Raw genomic sequence first — 19987 nt, forward strand, 5'->3', positions numbered from 1 at the left:
GGTCTCCCTATCCCTCGGTTAGACCCACACTCGGGGCACCGTGCACAGTCCCGGTCTCCCGATCCCTCGGTCAGACCCACACTCGGCGCACCGTGCACTGCCCCGGTCTCCCTATCCCTCGGCTAGACACACACTCGGAACACCGTGCACAGTTCCGCTCTCCGTATCCCTGAGTTAGACCCACACTCGGAACACCGTGCACAGTTCCGCTCTCCGTATCCCTGAGTTAGACCCCCACTCGGAGCACCGTGCACAGTCCCGGTCTCCGTATCCCTCGGTTAGACCCACACTCGGAGCACCGTGCACAGTCCCTGTCTCCGTATCCCTCGGTTAGACCCACACTCGGAGCACCGTGCACAGTCCCGGTCTCCGTATCCCTCGGTTAGACCCACACTCGGAGCACCGTGCACAGGCCCGGTCTCCGTATCCCTCGGTTAGACCCACACTCGGAGCACCGTGCACAGTCCCGGTCTCCGTATCCCTCGGTTAGACCCACACTCGGAGCACCGTGCACAGTCCCGGTCTCCGTATCCCTCGGTTAGACCCACACTCGGAGCACGGTGCACAGTCCCTCTCTCCCAATCCCTCGGTTACATCCACACTCGGAGCACCGTGCACAGTCCCGGTCTCCGTATCCTTCGGTTAGACCCACACTCGGGGCACCGTGCACAGTCCCGGTCTCCGTATCCCTCGGTTAGACCCACACTCGGAGCACCGTGCACAGTCCCTCTCTACCTATCCCTCGGTCAGACCCACACTCGGAGCACCGTGCACAGCCCTGGTCTCCGTATCCCTCGGTTAGACCCACACTCGGGGCACCGTGCACAGTCCCGGTCTCCGTATCCCTCTGTTATACCCACACTCGGAACACAGTGCACAGTCCCGTTCTCCTTATCCCTCGGTTAGACCCACACTCGGAGCACCGTGCACAGTCCCGGTCTTTGTATCCCTCGATAAGACCCACACTGGGAGCACCGTGCACATTCCCGGTCTCCGTATCCCTCGGTTCGACCCACACTCGGAGCACCGTGCACAGTCCCGGTCTCCGTATCCCTCGGTTAGACCCACACTCGGAGCACCGTGCACAGTCCCGGTCTCTGTATCCCTCGATCAGACCCACACTGGGAGCACCGTGCACATTCCCGGTCTCCGTATCCCTCGGTTCGACCCACACTCGGAGCACCGTGCACAGTCCCGGTCTCCATGTCCCTCGGATAGACCCACACTCGGAGCACCGTGCACAGTCCCGGTCTCCATATCCCTCGGTCAGACTCTCACACAGAACACCGTGCACAGTCCCGGTCTCCGTATCCCTCGGTTAGACCCACATTCAGAGCACTGTGCACAGTTCCGGTCTCCGTATCCCTCGGTCAGACCCACACTCTGAGCACCGTGCACAGTCCCGGTCTCCGTATCCCTCGGTTAGACCCACACTCGGAGCACCGTGCACAGTCCCGGTCTCCGTATCCCTCGGTTAGACCCACACTCGGAGCACCGTGCACAGTCCCGGTCTCCTAATCCCTCGGTTAGACCCACACTCGGGGCACCGTGCACAGCCCCGGTCTCCGTATCCCTCGGTCAGGCCCACACTCGGAGCACCATGCACAGTCCCGGTCTCCGTATCCCTCGGTTAGACCCACACTCAGAGCACCGTGCACAGTCCCGGTCTCCGTATCCCTCGGTCAGACCCACACTCGGAGCACCGTGCACAGTCCCGGTCTCTGTGTCCCTCGGTTATACCCACACTCGGAGCACCATGCACAGTCCCGGTCTCCGTATCCCTCGGTCAGACCCACACTCGGAGCACCGTGCACAGTCCCGGTCTCCGTATACCTCGGTCAGACCCACCCTCGGAGCACCGTGCACATTCCCGGTGTCCGTATCCCTCGGTTAGACCCACACTCGGAGCACAGTGCACAGTCCCGGTCTCCGTATCCCTCGGTCAGACCCACACTCGGAGCACCGTGCACAGTCCCGGTCTCCGTATCCCTCGGTCAGACCCACACTCGGAGCACCGTGCACAGTCCCGGTCTCCGTATCCCTCGGTCAGACCCACACTCGGAGCACCGTGCACAGTCCCGGTCTCCGTATCCCTCGGTTAGACCCACACTCGGAGCACCGTGCACAGTCACTGTCTCCCTATCCCCCGGTCAGACCCACACTCGGAGCACCGTGCACATTCCCGATCCCTGTATCGCTCGGTCAAACCCACACTCGGAGCACCGTGCACAGTCCCGGTCTCCGTATCCCTCGGTCAGACCCATACTCGGAGCACCGTGCACAGTCCCGATCTCCGTATCCCTCGGTCAGACCCACACTCGCAGCACCGTGCACAGTCCCGGTCTCCGTCTCCCTCGGTTAGACCCACACTCGGAGCACCGTGCACAGTCCCGGTCTCCGTATCCCTCGGTCAGACCCACACTCGGAGCACCGTGCACAGTCCCGGTCTCTGTATCGCTCGGTCAGACCCACACTCGGTGCACCGTGCACAGTCCCGGTCTCCGTATCCTTCGGTCAGACCCATACTCTGAGCACCGTGCACAGTCCCGATCTCCGTATCCCTCGGTCAGACCCACACTCGGAGCACCGTGCACAGTCCCGGTCTCCGTCTCCCTCGGTTAGACCCACACTCGGAGCACCGTGCACAGTCCCGGTCTCCCTATCCCTCGGTCAGACCCACACTCGGAGCACCGTGTACAGTCCCGGTCTCCGAAACCCTCGGTTAGACCCACACTCGGAGCACCGTGCACAGTCCCTGTCTCCGTATCCCTCGGTCAGACCCACACTCGGAGCATTGTGCACAGTCCCGGTCTCCCTATCCCTCGGTTAGACCCACACTCGGAGCACCGTGCACAGTCCCGGTCTCCGTATCCCTCGGTTAGACCCACACTCGGAGCACAGTGCACAGTCCCGGTCTCCGTATCCCTCGGTTTGACCCACATTCGGAGCACCGTGCACAATCCCGGTCTCCGTATCCCTCGGTCAGACCCACACTCGGAGCACCGTGCACAGTCACTGTCTCCCTATCCCCCGGTCAGACCCACACTCGGAGCACCGTGCACATTCCCGATCCCCGTATCGCTCGGTCAGACCCACACTCGGAGCACCGTGCACAGTCCCGGTCTCCGTATCCCTCGGTCAGACCCATACTCGGAGCACCGTGCACAGTCCCGATCTCCGTATCCCTCGGTCAGACCCACACTCGGAGCACTGTGCACAGTCCCGGTCTCCGTATCCCTCGGTTAGACCCACACTCGGAGCACCGTGCACAGTCCCGGTCTCCGTATCCCTCGGTTAGACCCACACTCGGAGCACCGTGCACAGTCCCGGTCTCTGTATCGCTCGGTCAGACCCACACTCGGAGCACCGTGCACAGTCCCGGTCTCCGTATCCTTCGGTCAGACCCATACTCGGAGCACCGTGCACAGTCCCGATCTCCGTATCCCTCGGTCAGACCCACACTCGGAGCACCGTGCACAGTCCCGGTCTCCGTCTCCCTCGGTTAGACCCACACTCGGAGCACCGTGCACAGTCCCGGTCTCCCTATCCCTCGGTCAGACCCACACTCGGAGCACCGTGTACAGTCCCGGTCTCCGAAACCCTCGGTTAGACCCACACTCGGAGCGCCGTGCACAGTCCCTGTCTCCGTATCCCTCGGTCAGACCCACACTCGGAGCACTGTGCACAGTCCCGGTCTCCCTATCCCTCGGTTAGACCCACACTCGGAGCACCGTGCACAGTTCCGGTCTCCGTATCCCTCGGTTAGACCCACACTCGGAGCACAGTGCACAGTCCCGGTCTCCGTATCCCTCGGTTAGACCCACATTCGGAGCACCGTGCACAATCCCGGTCTCCGTATCCCTCGGTCAGACCCACACTCGGAGCACCGTGCACAGTCCCGGTCTCCGCATCCCTCGGTTAGACCCACACTCGGAGCACCGTGCACAGTCCCGGTCTCCGTATCCCTCGGTTCGACCCACACTCGGAGCACCGTGCACAGTCCCGGTCTCCGAAACCCTCGGTTAGACCCACACTCGGAGCACCGTGCACAGTCCCTGTCTCCGTATCCCTCGGTCAGACCCACACTCGGAGCACCGTGCACAGTCCCGGTCTCCCTATCCCTCGGTTAGACCCACACACGGAGCATCGTGCACAGTCCCGGTCTCCGTATCCCTCGGTTAGACCCACACTCGGAGCACAGTGCACAGTCCCGGTCTCCGTATCCCTCGGTTAGACCCACGCTCGGAGCACCGTGCACAGTCCCGGTCTCTGTATCCCTCGGTCAGACCCACACTCGGAGCACCGTGCACAGTCCCGGTCTCCGCATCCCTCGGTTAGACCCACACTCGGAGCACCGTGCACAGTCCCGGTCTCCGTATCCCTCGATCAGACCCACACTCGGAGCACCGTGCACAGTCCCGGTCTCCGTGTCCCTCGGTCAGACCCACACTCGGAGCACCGTGCACAGTCCCGGTCTCCGTGTCCCTCGGTCAGACCCACACTCGGAGCACCGTGCGCAGTCCCTCTCTCCCAATCCCTCGGTTACACCCACACTCGGAGCACCGTGCACAGCCCCGGTCTCCGTATCCCTCGGTCAGACCCACACTCGGAGCACCGTGCACAGTCCCGGTCTCCGTGTCCCTCGGTTAGACCCACACTCGGGACACCGTGCACAGTCCCGGTCTCCGTATCCCTCGGTTAGACCCACACTCGGAGCACCGTGCACAGTCCCTCTCTCCCTATCCCTCGGTTAGACCCACACTCGGAGCACAGTGCACAGTCCCGGTCTCCGTATCCCTCGGTTAGACCCACACTCCCGCACCGTGCACAATCCCGGTCTCCGTATCCCCCAGTTAGACCCACGCTCGGAGCACCATGCACAGTCCCGGTCTCTGTATTCCTCGGTCAGACCCACACTCGGAGCACCGTGCACAGTCCCGGTCTCCGTATCCCTCGGTTAGACCCACACTCGGAGCACCGTGCACAGTCCCGGTCTCCGTATCCCTCGATCAGACCCACACTCGGAGCACCGTGCACAGTCCCGGTCTCCGTGTCCCTCGGTCAGAGCCACATTCGGGGCACCGTGCACAGTCCCGGTCTCCGTATCCCTCAGTCAGACCGACACTCGGAGCACCGTGCACAGTCCCGGTCTCCGTATCCCTCGGTTAGACCCACACTCGGAGCACCGTGCACAGTCCCGGTCTCCCGATCCCTCGGTCAGACCCACACTCGGCGCACCGTGCACAGCCCCGGTCTCCCTATCCCTCGGCTAGACCCACACTCGGAACACCGTGCACAGTTCCGCTCTCCGTATCCCTGAGTTAGACCCCCACTCGGAGCACAGTGCACAGTCCCAGCCTCCGTAACCCTTGGTTAGACCCACACTCGGAGCACCGTGCACAGTCCCGGTCTCCGTAACCCTCGGTTAAACCCACACTCTGAGCACCGTGCACAGTCCCGGTCTCCGTATCCCTCGGTTAGACCCACACTCGGAGCACCGTGCACAGTCCCAGTCTCCGTATCCCTCGGTTAGACCCACACTCGGAGCACCATGCACAGTCCCCGTCTCCGTATCCCTCGGTTAGACCCACACTCGGAGCACCGTGCACAGTCCCGGTCTCCGTATCCCTCGGTTAGACCCACAGTCGGAGCACCGTGCACAGTCCCGGTCTCCCTATCCCTCGGTTAGACCCACACTCGGAGCACCGTGCACAGTCCCGGTCTCCGTATCCCTCGGTCAGACCCACACTCGGAGCACCGTGCACAGTCCCGGTCTCCGTATCCCTCGCTTAGACCCACACTCGGAGCACCGTGCACAGTCCCGGTCCCCGTATCCCTCGGTTGGACCCACACTCGGAGCACCGTGCACAATCCCGGTCTCCGTATCCCTCGGTTAGACCCACACTCGGAGCACGGTGCACAGTCCCTCTCTCCCAATCCCTCGGTTACACCCACACTCGGAGCACCGCGCACAGTCCCGGTCTCCGTATCCCTCGGTTAGACCCACACTCGGAGCACCATGCACTGTCCCGGTCTCCGTATCCCTCGGTTAGACCCACACTCGGAGCACCGTGCACAGTCCCGGTCTCCGTATCCCTCGGTTAGACCCACACTCGGGGCACCGTGCACAGTCCCGGTCTCCGTATCCCTCGGTTAGACCCACACTCGGAGCACTGTGCACCGTCCCATCTACCTATCCCTCGGTCAGACCCACACTCGGAGCACCGTGCACAGTCCCGGTCTCCGTATCCCTCGGTTAGACCCACACTCGGAGCACCGTGCACAGTCCCGGACTCTGTATCCCTCGGTCAGACCCACACTCGGAGCACCGTGCACAGTACCGGTCTCCGTGTCCCTCGGTCGGACCCACACTCTGGGCACCGTGCACAGTCCCGGTCTCCGTATACCTCGGTTCGACCCACACTTGGAGCACCGTGCACAGTCCCGGTCTCCGTATCCCTCGGTTAGACCCACACTGGGAGCACCGTGCACAGTCCCGGTCTCCGTATCCCTCGGTTAGACCCACACTGGGAGCACCGTGCACAGTCCTGGTCTCCGTATCGCTCGGTTAGACCCACACTCAGAGCACCGTGCACAGTCCCGGTCTCTGTGTCCCTCGGTTAGACCCACATTCGGAGCACCGTGCACAGTCCCGGTCTCCGTATCTCTCGGTTAGACCCACACTCGGAGCACCGTGCACAGTCCCGGTCTCCATATCCCTCGGTCAGACCCACACTCGGAGCACCGTGCACAGCCCCGGTCTCCGTATCCCTCGGTTAGACCCACACTCGGGGCACCGTGCACAGCCCCGGTCTCCGCATCCCTCGGTTAGACCCACACTCGGAGCACCGTGCACAGTCCCAGTCTCCGTATCCCTCGGTCAGACCCACACTCGGAGCACCGTGCACAATCCCGCTCTCCGTATCCCTCTGTTATACCCACACTCGGAGCACCGTGCACAGTCCCGGTATCCGTATCCCTCGATCAGACACACACTGGGAGCACCGTGCACAGTCCCGGTCTCCGTATCCCTCGGTTCGACCCACACTCGGTGCACCGTGCACAGTCCCGGTCTCCGTATCCCTCGGTTAGACCCACACTCGGGGCACCGTGCACAGTCCCGGTCTCCGTATCCCTCGGTCAGACCCACACTCGGAGCACCGTGCACAGTCCCGGTCTCCGTATCCCTCGGTCAGACCCACACTCGGAGCACCGTGCACAGTCCCGGTCTCCGTATCCCTCGGTTAGACCCACACTCGGAGCACCGTGCACATTCCCGGTGTCCGTATCCCTCGGTTAGACCCACACTCGGAGCACCGTGCACATTCCCGGTCTCCGTATCCCTCGGTTAGACCCACACTCGGAGCACCGTGCACATTCCCGGTCTCCGTATCCCTCGGTTAGACCCACACTCGGAGCACCGTGCACAGTCCCGGTCTCCCTAACCCTCGATCAGACCCACACTCGGAGCACCGTGCACAGTCCCGGTCTCCGTATTCCTCCGTCAGACACACACTCGGAGCACCGTGCACAGTCCCGGTCTCCGTATCCCTCCGTTAGACCCACACTCGGCGCACCGCGCACAGTCCCGGTCTCCGTATCCCTCGGTTAGACCCACACTCGGAGCACCGTGCACAGTCCCGGTCTCCGTATCCCTCGGTTAGACCCACACTCGGGGCACCGTGCACAGTCCCGGTCTCCGTATCCCTCGGTCAGACCCACACTCGGAGCACCGTGCACATTCCCGGTCTCCGTATCACTCGGTCAGACCCACACTCGGAGCATCGTGCACAGTCCCGGTCTCCATATCCCTCGGTCAGACCCACACTCGGAGCACCGTGCACAGTCCCGGTCTCCGTATCCCTCGGTTAGACCCACACTCGGAGCACCGTGCACAGTCCCTCTCTCCCTATCCCTCGGTCAGACCCACACTCGGAGTACCGTGCACATTCCCGGTCTCCGTATCCCTCGGTTAGACCCACACTCGGAGCACAGTGCACAGTCCCGGTCTCCGTATCCCTCGGTTAGACCCACACTCGGAGCACCGTGCACAGTCCCGGTCTCCGTATCCCCCGGTTAGACCCACACTCGGAGCACCGTGCACAGTCCCGGTCTCCCTATCCCTCGGTCAGACCCACACTCGGAGCACCGTGCACATTCCCGGTCTCCGTATCCCTCGGTTAGACCCACACTCGGAGCACCGTGCACAGTCCCGGTCTCCGTATCCCTCGATTAGACCCACACTCGGAGCACCGTGCACAGTCTCGGTCTCCCTATCCCTCGGTTAGACCCACACTCGGATCATCGTGAACAGTCCCGGTCTCCGTATCTCTCTGTTAGTCCCACACTCGGAGCACCGTGCATAGTCCTGGTCTCCGTTTCCCGTGGTTAGACCCACACTCGGAGCACCGTGCACAGTCCTGGTCTCCGTATCTCTCGGTTAGACCCACACTCGGAGCACCGTGCACAGTCCCGGTCTCCGTCTCCCTTGGTTAGACCCACACTCGGAGCACCGTGCACAGTCCCGGTCTCCGTATCCCTCGGTTAGACCCACACTCGGAGCATCGTGCACAGTCCCGGTCTCCGTATCCCTCGGTTAGACCCACACTCGGAGCACCGTGCACAGTCCCGGTCTCCGTATCCCTCGGTTAGACCCACACTCGGAGCACCATGCACAGTCCCGGTCTCCGTATCCCTCGGTCAGACCCACACTCTGAGCACCGTGCACAGTCCCGGTCTCCGTATCCCTCGGTTAGACCCAGACCCGGAGCACCATGCACAGTCCCGGTCTCCGTATCCCTCGGTCAGACCCACACTGGGAGCACCGTGCACAGTCCCGGTCTCCGTATCCCTCGGTTAGACCCACACTCGGAGCACCGTGCACAGTCCCGGTCTCCGTATCCCTCGGTTAGATCCACACTCGGAGCATCGTGCACAGTCCCGGTCTCCGTGTCCCTCGGTTTGACCCACACTCGGAGCACCGTGCACAGTCCCGGTCTCCGTATCCCTCGGTCAGACCCACACTCGGAGCACCGTGCACAATCCCGGTCTCCGTGTCCCTCGGTTTGACCCACACTCGGAGCGCTCCCGGGCCTGACCCGCTATAGTTGGTGTAGTTTGTGACAACCTCATTCTGTTCCTGGCAGACATATTCGGGGCTGTTTTGTGTGGTCATCAATCCGTACAAGAACCTTCCCATCTACACGGAGCAGATTGTGGGAATGTACAGAGGCAAGAAGAGGCACGACATCCCGCCACACATCTACGCTATCTCGGAGACCGCCTATCGGAGCATGCTGCAAGGTCAGGTCAACAGGAACCATCTCCAACCAGATCATTGCCTCCCTCTCGAGAAGTTCAAAATGGGGGGAGGGTTTGCGATGGGAGATGGGAGTCAATGAGGAGAAGGTTAAGGGGGAGATTGAATCGAGGCGTTCCAAATGGGGGAAGGGTTTGCGATGGGAGATGGGAGTCAATGAGGAGAAGGTTAAGGGGGAGATTGAATCGAGACGTTCCAAATGGGGGAAGGGTTTGTGATGGGAGTCAATGAGGAGAAGGTTAAGGGGGAGATTGAATCGAGACCTTCCAAATGGGGGAAGGGTTTGTGATGGGAGTCAATGAGGAGAAGGTTAAGGGGGAGATTGAATTGAGACGTTCCCAATGGGGGAAGGGTTTGGGATGGGAGATGGGAGTCAATGAGGAGAAGGTTCAGGGGGAGATTGAATCGAGGTGTTCCAAATGGGGGAGGGTTTGCGATGGGAGATGGGAATCAATGAGGAGAAGGTTAAGGGGAAGATTGAATCGAGACGTTCCAAATGGGGGAAGTGTTTGCGATGGGAGTCAATGAGGAGAAGGTTAAGGGGGAGATTGAATCGAGACGTTCCAAATGGGGGAAGGGTTTGTGATGGGAGTCAATGAGGAGAAGGTTAAGGGGAAGATTGAATCGAGACGTTCCAAATGGGGGAAGTGTTTGCGATGGGAGTCAATGAGGAGAAGGTTAAGGGGGAGATTGAATCGAGGTGTTCCCAATGGGGGAAGGGTTTGCGATGGGAGAAGGGAGTCAATGAGGAGAAGGTTAAGGGGGAGATTGAATCGAGACGTTCCAAATGGGGGAAGGGTTTGAGATGGGAGATGGGAGTCAATGAGGAGAAGGTTAAGGGGGAGATTGAATCGAGACGTTCCAAATGGGGGAAGGGTTTGCGATGGGAGTCAATGAGGAGAAGGTTAAGGGGGAGATTGAATCGAGGCGTTCCAAATGGGGGAAGTGTTTGCGATGGGAGAAGGGAGTCAATGAGGAGAAGGTTAAGGGGGAGATTGAATCGAGGTGTTCCCAATGGGGGAAGGGTTTGCGATGGGAGAAGGGAGTCAATGAGGAGAAGGTTAAGGGGGAGATTGAATCGAGACGTGCTCAGAGTGTGGGTCTAACCGAGGGATAGCGAGACCGGGACTGTGCACGGTGCTCCGAGTGTGGGTCTGACCGAGGGATACGGAGACCGCGACTGTGCACAGTGCTCCGAGTGTGGGTCTGACCGATGGATACGGAGACCGGGACTGTGCACGGTGCTCCGAGTGTGGGTTTGACCGAGGGATACAGAGACCGGGACTGTGCACGGTGCTCCGTGTGTGGGTCTAACCGAGGGATACGGAGACCGGGACTGTGCACGGTGCTCCGAGTGGTGGTCTGACCGAGGGATACGGAGACCGGGACTGTGCACGGTGCTCCGAGTGTGGGTCTGACCGAGGGATACGGAGACCGGGACTGCGCACGGTGCTCTGAGTGTGGGTCTAACCGAGGGATACGGAGACCGGGACTGTGCACGGTGCTCCGAGTGGTGGTCTGACCGAGGGATACGGAGACCGGGACTGCGCACGGTGCTCTGAGTGTGGGTCTAACCGAGGGATACGGAGACCGGGACTGTGCACGGTGCTCCGAGTGTGGGTCTGACCGAGGGATAGGGAGACCGGGACTGTGCACGGTGCTCCGAGTGTGGGTCTGACCGAGGGATACGGAGACCGGGACTGTGCACAGTGCTCCGAGTGTGGGTCTGACCGAGGGATAGGGAGACCGGGACTGTGCACGGTGCTCCGAGTGTGGGTCTGACCGAGGGATACGGAGACCGGGACTGTGCACGGTGCTCCGAGTGTGGGTCTTACCGAGGGATACGGAGACCGGGACTGCGCACGGTGCTCCGAGTGTGGGTCTGACCGAGGGATAGGAAGTCCGGGACTGTGCACGGTGCTCCGAGTGTGGGTCTGACCGAGGGATACAGAGACCGGGACTGTGCACGGTGCTCCGAGTGTGGGTCTAACCGAGGGATACGGAGACCGGGACTGTGCACGGTGCTCCGAGTGTGGGACTAACCGAGGGATACGGAGACCGGTTCTGTGCACGATGCTCCGAGAGTGGGTCTAACCGAGGGATACGGAGACCGGGACTGCGCACGGTGCTCCGAGTGTGGGTCTAACCGAGGGGTACGGAGACCGGGACTGTGCACGGTGCTCAGAGTGTGGGTCTAACCGAGGGATAGGGAGACCGGGACTGTGCATGGTACTCCGAGTGTGGGTCTGACCGAGGGATATGGAGACCGGGACTGTGCACGGTGATCCGAGTGTGGGTCTAACCGAGGGATACGGAGACCGGACTGTGCATGGTGCTCCGAGTGTGTTTCTAACCGAGGGATAGGGAGACCGGGACTGTGCACGGTGCTCCGAGTGTGGGTCTAACCGAGGGATACGGAGACCGGGACTGTGCACGGTGCTCCGAGTATGGGTCTGACCGAGAGATACGGAGACCGGGACTGTGCACGGTGCTCCGAGTGTGGGTCTGACCGAGGGATAGGGAGACCGGGACTGTGCACGGTGCTCCGAATGTGGGACTAACCGAGGGATACGGAGACCGGGACTGTGCACGGTGATCCGAGTGTGGGTCTAACCGAGTGATACGGAGACCGGGACTGTGCACGGTGCTCCGAGTGTGGGTCTGACCGAGGGATACGGAGACCGGGACTGTGCACGGTGCTCCGAGTGTGGGTATGACCGAGGGACACAGAGACCGAGACTGTGCATGTTGCTCCGAGTGTGGGTCTAATCGAGGGATAGGGAGACCGGGACTGTGCACGGTGCTCCGAGTGTGGGTCTGATCGAGGGATACGGAGACCGGGACTGTGCACAGTGCTCCGAGTGTGGGTCTAACCGAGGGATACGGAGACGGGGACTGTGCACGGTGCTCCGAGTGTGGGTCTGATGGAGGGATACGGAGACCGGGACTGTGCACGGTGCTCCGAGTGTGGGTCTGACCGAGGGATACGGAGACCGGGGCTGTGCACGGTGCTCCGAGTGTGGGTCTAACCGAGTGATACGGAGACCGGGACTGTGCACGGTGCTCCGAGTGTGGGTCTGATCGAGGGATACGGAGACCGGGACTGTGCACAGTGCTCCGAGTGTGGGTCTAACCGAGGGATACGGAGACGGGGACTGTGCACGGTGCTCCGAGTGTGGGTCTGATGGAGGGATACGGAGACCGGGACTGTGCACGGTGCTCCGAGTGTGGGTCTGACCGAGGGATACGGAGACCGGGGCTGTGCACGGTGCTCCGAGTGTGGGTCTAACCGAGTGATACGGAGACCGGGACTGTGCACGGTGATCCGAGTGTGGGTCTGACCGAGGGATACGGAGACCGGGACTGTGCACGGTGCTCCGAGTGTGGGTCTAACCGAGGGATACGGAGACCGGACTGTGCATGGTGCTCCGAGTGTGTTTCTAACCGAGGGATAGGGAGACCGGGACTGTGCACGGTGCTCCGAGTGTGGGTCTAACCGAGGGATACGGAGACCGGGACTGTGCACGGTGCTCCGAGTATGGGTCTGACCGAGAGATACGGAGACCGGGACTGTGCACGGTGCTCCGAGTGTGGGTCTGACCGAGGGATAGGGAGACCGGGACTGTGCACGGTGCTCCGAATGTGGGACTAACCGAGGGATACGGAGACCGGGACTGTGCACGGTGATCCGAGTGTGGGTCTAACCGAGTGATACGGAGACCGGGACTGTGCACGGTGCTCCGAGTGTGGGTCTGACCGAGGGATACGGAGACCGGGACTGTGCACGGTGCTCCGAGTGTGGGTATGACCGAGGGACACAGAGACCGAGACTGTGCATGTTGCTCCGAGTGTGGGTCTAATCGAGGGATAGGGAGACCGGGACTGTGCACGGTGCTCCGAGTGTGGGTCTGATCGAGGGATACGGAGACCGGGACTGTGCACAGTGCTCCGAGTGTGGGTCTAACCGAGGGATACGGAGACGGGGACTGTGCACGGTGCTCCGAGTGTGGGTCTGATGGAGGGATACGGAGACCGGGACTGTGCACGGTGCTCCGAGTGTGGGTCTGACCGAGGGATACGGAGACCGGGGCTGTGCACGGTGCTCCGAGTGTGGGTCTAACCGAGTGATACGGAGACCGGGACTGTGCACGGTGCTCCGAGTGTGGGTCTGATCGAGGGATACGGAGACCGGGACTGTGCACAGTGCTCCGAGTGTGGGTCTAACCGAGGGATACGGAGACGGGGACTGTGCACGGTGCTCCGAGTGTGGGTCTGATGGAGGGATACGGAGACCGGGACTGTGCACGGTGCTCCGAGTGTGGGTCTGACCGAGGGATACGGAGACCGGGGCTGTGCACGGTGCTCCGAGTGTGGGTCTAACCGAGTGATACGGAGACCGGGACTGTGCACGGTGATCCGAGTGTGGGTCTGACCGAGGGATACGGAGACCGGGACTGTGCACGGTGCTCCGAGTGTGGGTCTGACCGAGGGATACGGAGACCGGGACTGTGCACGGTGATCCGAGTGTGGGTCTGACCGAGGGATACGGAGACCGGGACTGTGAACGGTGCTCCGAGTGTGGGTCGAACCGAGGGATACGGAGACCGGGACTGTGCACGGTGCTCCGAGTGTGGGTCTGACCGAGGGATACGGAGACCGGGACTGTGCACGGTGCTCCGAGTGTGGGTCTAACCGAGGGATACGGAGACCGGGACTGTGCACGGTGCACCGAGTGCGGGTCTGACCGAGGGACAGGGAGACCGGGGCTGTGCACGGTGCTCCGAGTGTGGGTCTAACCGAGGGATACGGAGACCGGGTCTGTGCACGGTGCTCCGAGTGTGGATCTAACCGAGGGATACGGAGACCGGGACTGTGCACGGTGCTCCGAGTGTGGATCTAACCGAGGGATACGGAGACCGGGACTGTGCACGGTGCTCCGTGTGGGGGTCTAACCGAGGGATACGGAGACCGGGACTGTGCACGGTGCTCCGAGTGTGGGTCTGATCGAGGGATACGGAGACCGGGACTGTGCACGGTGCTCCGAGTGTGGGTCTAACCGAGGGATACGGAGACCGGGACTGTGCACGGTGCTCCGAGTGTGGATCTAACCGAGGGATACGGAGACCGGGACTGTGCACGGTGCTCCGTGTGGGGGTCTAACCGAGGGATACGGAGACCGGGACTGTGCACGGTGCTCCGAGTGTGGGTCTGATCGAGGGATACGGAGACCGGGACTGTGCACGGTGCTCCGAGTGTGGGTCTGACCGAGGGATACGGAGACCGGGACTGTGCACGGTGCTCCGAGTGTGGGTCTAACCGAGGGATACGGAGACCGGGACTGTGCACGGTGCTCCGAGTGTGAGTCTAACCGACGGACACGGAGACCGGGACTGTGCACGGTGCTCCAAGTGTGGGTCTGACCGAGGGATACGGAGACCGGGACTGTGCACGGTGCTCCGAGTGTGGGTCTGACCGAGGGATACGGAGACCGGGACTGTGCACGGTGCTCCGAGTGTGGGTCTAACCGAGGGATACGGAGACCGGGACTGTGCACGGTGCTCCGAGTGTGTGGGGCTAACCGAGGGATAGGGAGACCGGGACTGTGCACGGTGCTCCGAGTGTGGGTCTAACCCAGGGATACGGAGACCGGGACTGTGCACGGTGCTCCGAGTGTGGGTCCGACCGAGGGATACGGAGACCGGGACTGTGCACGGTGCTCCGAGTGTGGGTCTGACCGAGGGACACGGAGACCGGGACTGTGCACTGTGCTCCGAGTGTGGATCTAACCGAGGGATAGGGAGACCGGGACTGTGCACGGTGCTCCGAGTGTGGGTCTAACCGAGGGATACGGAGACCGGGACTGTGCACGGTGCTCTGAGTGTGGGTCTAACCGAGGGACACGGAGACCGGGACTGTGCACGGTGCTCAGAGTGTGGGTCTAACCGAGGGACACGGAGACCGGGACTGTGCACGGTGCTCCGAGTGTGGGTCTAACCGAGGGATACGGAGACCGGGACTGTGCACGGTGCTCTGAGTGTGGGTCTAACCGAGGGACACGGAGACCGGGACTGTGCACGGTGCTCCGAGTGTGGGTCTAACCGAGGGATACGGAGACCGGGACTGTGCACGGTGCTCCGAGTGTGGGTCTGACCGAGGGATACGGAGACCGGGACTGTGCCGGCCTCGGGTGATGAGCCCCAATGAGTCAGCCTGGATTCCAGGTTTTCCGCCCAGGGCCATGGGGCCGTGACCACATAGGTGTGGAATGCGCCCTTCCCGCGTCTGGGCAAATTCCTCCGGCTCCCTTGCCTTGAGCTGGAAAGTGTTTCCAGTCACAGTTGATGACCAGAGGCCCAGTCTCCACGCGGGGGGGTGGGGGCGGATTTGAAGAGGCGGATGAGAATTGTAGGGGCTGGAGGAGGTTACAGAGATAGGGAGGGAGGGAGGGATTTGAACAGGAGGATGAGAATTGTCGGGGCTGGAGGAGATTACAGAGATAGGGAGGGAGGGAGGGATTTGAACAGGAGGATGAGAATTGTAGGGGCTGGAGGAGGTTACAGAGATAGGGAGGGAGGGAGGGAGGGAGGGATTTGAACAGGAGGATGAGAATTGTAGGGGCTGGAGGAGGTTACAGAGATAGGGAGGGAGGGAGCGAGGGAGGGATTTGAACAGGAGGATGAGAATTGTCGGGGCTGGAGGAGGTTACAGAGATAGGGAGGGAGGGAGGGATTTGAACAGGAGGATGGGAATTGTCGGGGCTGGAGGAGGTTATAGAGATAGGGAGGGAGGGAGGGAGGGAGGGATTTGAACAGGAGGATGAGAATTGTCGGGGCTGGAGGAGGTTACAGAGATAGGGAGGGAGGGAGGGATTTGAACAGGAGGATGGGAATTGTCGGGGCTGGAGGAGGTTATAGAGATAGGGAGGGAGGGAGCGAGGGAGGGATTTGAACAGGAGGATGAGAATTGTCGGGGCTGGAGGAGGTTATAGAGATAGGGAGGGAGGGAGGGATTTGAACAGGAGGATGGGAATTGTCGGGGCTGGAGGAGGTTATAGAGATAGGGAGGGAGGGAGGGAGGGAGGGATTTGAACAGGAGGATGAGAATTGTAGGGGCTGGAGGAGGTTACAGAGATAGGGAGGGAGGGAGGGAGGGATTTGAACAGGAGGATGAGAATTGTAGGGGCTGGAGGAGGTTACAGAGGCAGGGAGGGAGGGAGGGATTTGAACAGGAGAATGGGAATTGTCGGGGCTGGAGGAGGTTACAGAGATAGGGAGGGAGGGAGGGATTTGAACAGGAGGATGAGAATTGTCGGGGCTGGAGGAGGTTACAGAGATAGGGAGGGAGGGAGGGAGGGATTTGAACAGGAGGATGAGAATTGTCGGGGCTGGAGAAGGTTACAGAGATAGGGAGGGAGAGGGGGAGGGAAGGATTTGAACAGGAGGATGAGAATTGTCGGGGCTGGAGGAGGTTACAGAGATAGGGAGGGAGGGAGCGAGGGAGGGATTTGAACAGGAGGATGGGAATTGTAGGGGCTGGAGGAGGTTACAGAGATAGGGAGGGAGGGAGGGATTTGAACAGGAGGATGGGAATTGTCGGGGCTGGAGGAGGTTACAGAGATAGGGAGGGAGGGATTTGAACAGGAGGATGAGAATTGTAGGGGCTGGAGGAGGTTACAGAGATAGGGAGGGAGGGGGCGAGGGAGGGATTTGAACAGGAGGATGAGAATTGTCGGAGCTGGAGGAGGTTACAGAGATAGGGAGGGAGGGAGCGAGGGAGGGATTTGAACAGGAGGATGGGAATTGTCGGGGCTGGAGGAGGTTACAGAGATAGGGAGCGAGGGAGGGATTTGAACAGGAGGATGAGAGTTGACGGGGCTGGAGGAGGTTACAGAGATAGGGAGGGAGGGATTTGAACAGGAGGATGGGAATTGTAGGGGCTGGAGGAGGTTACAGAGATAGGGAGGGAGGGAGGGAGGGAGGGAGGGATTTGAACAGGAGGATGGGAATTGTAGGGGCTGGAGGAGGTTACAGAGATAGGGAGGGAGGGATTTGAACAGGAGGATGGGAATTGTCGGGGCTGGAGGAGGTTTCAGAGATAGGGAGGGAGGGAGGGAGGGATTGAACAGGAGGATGGGAATTGTAGGGGCTGGAGGAGGTTACAGAGATAGGGAGGGAGGGATTTGAACAGGAGGATGAGAATTGTAGGGCTGGAGGAGGTTACAGAGATAGGGAGGGAGGGAGGGATTTGAACAGGAGGATGGGAATTGTAGGGGCTGGAGGAGGTTACAGAGATAGGGAGGGAGGGAGGGATTTGAACAGGAGGATGAGAATTGTAGGGGCTGGAGGAGGATACAGAGATAGGGAGGGAGGGATTTGAACAGGAGGATGGGAATTGTCGGGGCTGGAGGAGGATACAGAGATAGGGAGGGAGGGATTTGAACAGGAGGATGGGAATTGTAGGGGCTGGAGGAGGTTACAGAGATAGGGAGGGAGGGAGGGATTTGAACAGGAGGATGAGAATTGTAGGGGCTGGAGGAGGATACAGAGATAGGGAGGGAGGGGTTGGGGGAGGGATTTGAACAGGAGGATGAGAATTGTCGGGGCTGGAGGAGGTTACAGAGATAGGGAGGGAGGGATTTGAACAGGAGGATGGGAATTGTAGGGGCTGGAGGAGGTTACAGAGATAGGGAGGGAGGGAGGGATTTGAACAGGAGGATGAGAGTTGACGGGGCTGGAGGAGGTTACAGAGATAGGGAGGGAGGGAGGGATTTGAACAGGAGGATGAGAATTGTCGGGTCTGGAGGAGATTACAGAGATAGGGAGGGAGGGAGGGATTTGAACAGGAGGATGGAATTGTAGGGGCTGGAGGAGGTTACAGAGATAGGGAGGGAGGGGGGCGAGGGAGGGATTTGAACAGGAGGATGAGAATTGTCGGGGCTGGAGGAGGTTACAGAGATAGGGAGGGAGGGAGGGATTTGAACAGGAGGATGGAATTGTAGGGGCTGGAGGAGGTTACAGAGATAGGGAGGGAGGGATTTGAACAGGAGGATGAGAGTTGACGGGGCTGGAGGAGGTTACAGAGATAGGGAGGGAGGGAGGGATTTGAACAGGAGGATGGAATTGTAGGGGCTGGAGGAGGTTACAGCGATAGGGAGGAAGGGAGGGATTTGAACAGGAGGATGGGAATTGTCGGGGCTGGAGGAGGTTACAGAGATAGCGAGGGAGGGGGGCGAGGGAGGGATTTGAACAGGAGGATGAGAATTGTCGGGGCTGGAGGAGGTTACAGAGATAGGGAGGGAGGGAGGGATTTGAACAGGAGGATGAGAGTTGACGGGGCTGGAGGAGGTTACAGAGATAGGCCTCGTGGGAACATTCCTGGCCAGATCGCAGGCGTCACATCAGTGTATCGGTTGGAGTTGCTGCTCCCGCAGGGCCCAACCCTCAACCCTCGCTCCACCAGTTCAACTAGTCAGGCGAAGGTGAGGGAGGCGGCTGTATCGCTCACTCAGCCGTGAATCACTTCGCACGGATCCCATTGCACACGGTGACAGAATTCCCACAGTGCGGCACTCCCTCAGTACTGACCCTCTGACAGTGCGGTACCCCCTCAGTACTGACCCTCTGACAGTGCGGCACTCCCTCAGTACTGACCCTCTGACAGTGCGGCACTCCCTCAGTACTGACCCTCTGACAGTGCAGCACTCCCTCAGTACTGACCCTCTGACAGTGTGGCACTCCCTCAGTACTGACCCTCTGACAGTGCGGCACTCCCTCAGTACTGACCCTCTGACAGTGCGGCACTCCCTCAGTACTGACCCTCTGACAGTGCAGCACTCCCTCAGTACTGACCGTCTGACAGTGCGGCACTCCCTCAGTACTGACCCTCTGACAGTGCAGCACTCCCTCAGTACTGACCCTCTGACAGTGCGGCACTCCCTCAGTACTGACCCTCCGACAGTGCAGCACTCCCTCAGTATTGACCCTCTGACAGTGCGGTGCTCCCTCAGTACTGACCCTCTGACAGTGCAGCACTCCCTCAGTACTGACCCTCTGACAGTGCAGCACTCCCTCAGTACTGACCCTCTGACAGTGCGGCACTCCCTCAGTACTGACCCTCTGACAGTGCAGCACTCCCTCAGTACTGACCCTCTGACAGTGCGGCACTCCCTCAGTACTGACCCTCTGACAGTGCGGCACTCCCTCAGTACTGACCCTCTGACAGTGCGGCACTCCCTCAGTACTGACCCTCTGACAGTGCGGTGCTCCCTCAGTACTGACCCTCTGACAGTGCAGCACTCCCTCAGTACTGACCCTCTGACAGTGCAGCACTCCCTCAGTACTGTCCCTCTGACAGTGCAGCACTCCCTCAGTACTGACCCTCTGACAGTGCGGCACTCCCTCAGTACTGACCCTCTGACAGTGCAGCACTCCCTCAGTACTGACCCTCTGACAGTGCGGCACTCCCTCAGTACTGACCCTCTGACAGTGCAGCACTCCCTCAGTACTGACCCTCTGACAGTGCAGCACTCCCTCAGTACTGACCATCTGACAGTGCGGCACTCCCTCAGTACTGACCCTCTGACAGTGCGGCACTCCCTCAGTACTGACCCTCTGACAGTGCAGCACTCCCTCAGTACTGACCCTCTGACAGTGCGGTACCCCCTCAGTA

The 19987-nt window shown here is 60.9% G+C and overlaps 1 protein-coding gene across 1 annotated transcript in view; it reads left to right on the forward strand.

Annotated features, from left to right (window-relative positions):
- The window catches only part of LOC140399684 (myosin-10), a 91283-nt gene that overhangs the window by 8017 nt on the left and 63279 nt on the right, over positions 1 to 19987 (forward strand). Inside the window, exon 2 of the mRNA XM_072489228.1 lies at positions 9147 to 9303. Coding sequence (XP_072345329.1) covers positions 9147 to 9303 — 157 coding nt within the window. The remainder of the gene's footprint in view (positions 1 to 9146; positions 9304 to 19987) is intronic.

Source organism: Scyliorhinus torazame, chromosome 23 (assembly GCF_047496885.1).
Source record: "Scyliorhinus torazame isolate Kashiwa2021f chromosome 23, sScyTor2.1, whole genome shotgun sequence".
NCBI lineage: Eukaryota > Metazoa > Chordata > Chondrichthyes > Carcharhiniformes > Scyliorhinidae > Scyliorhinus > Scyliorhinus torazame.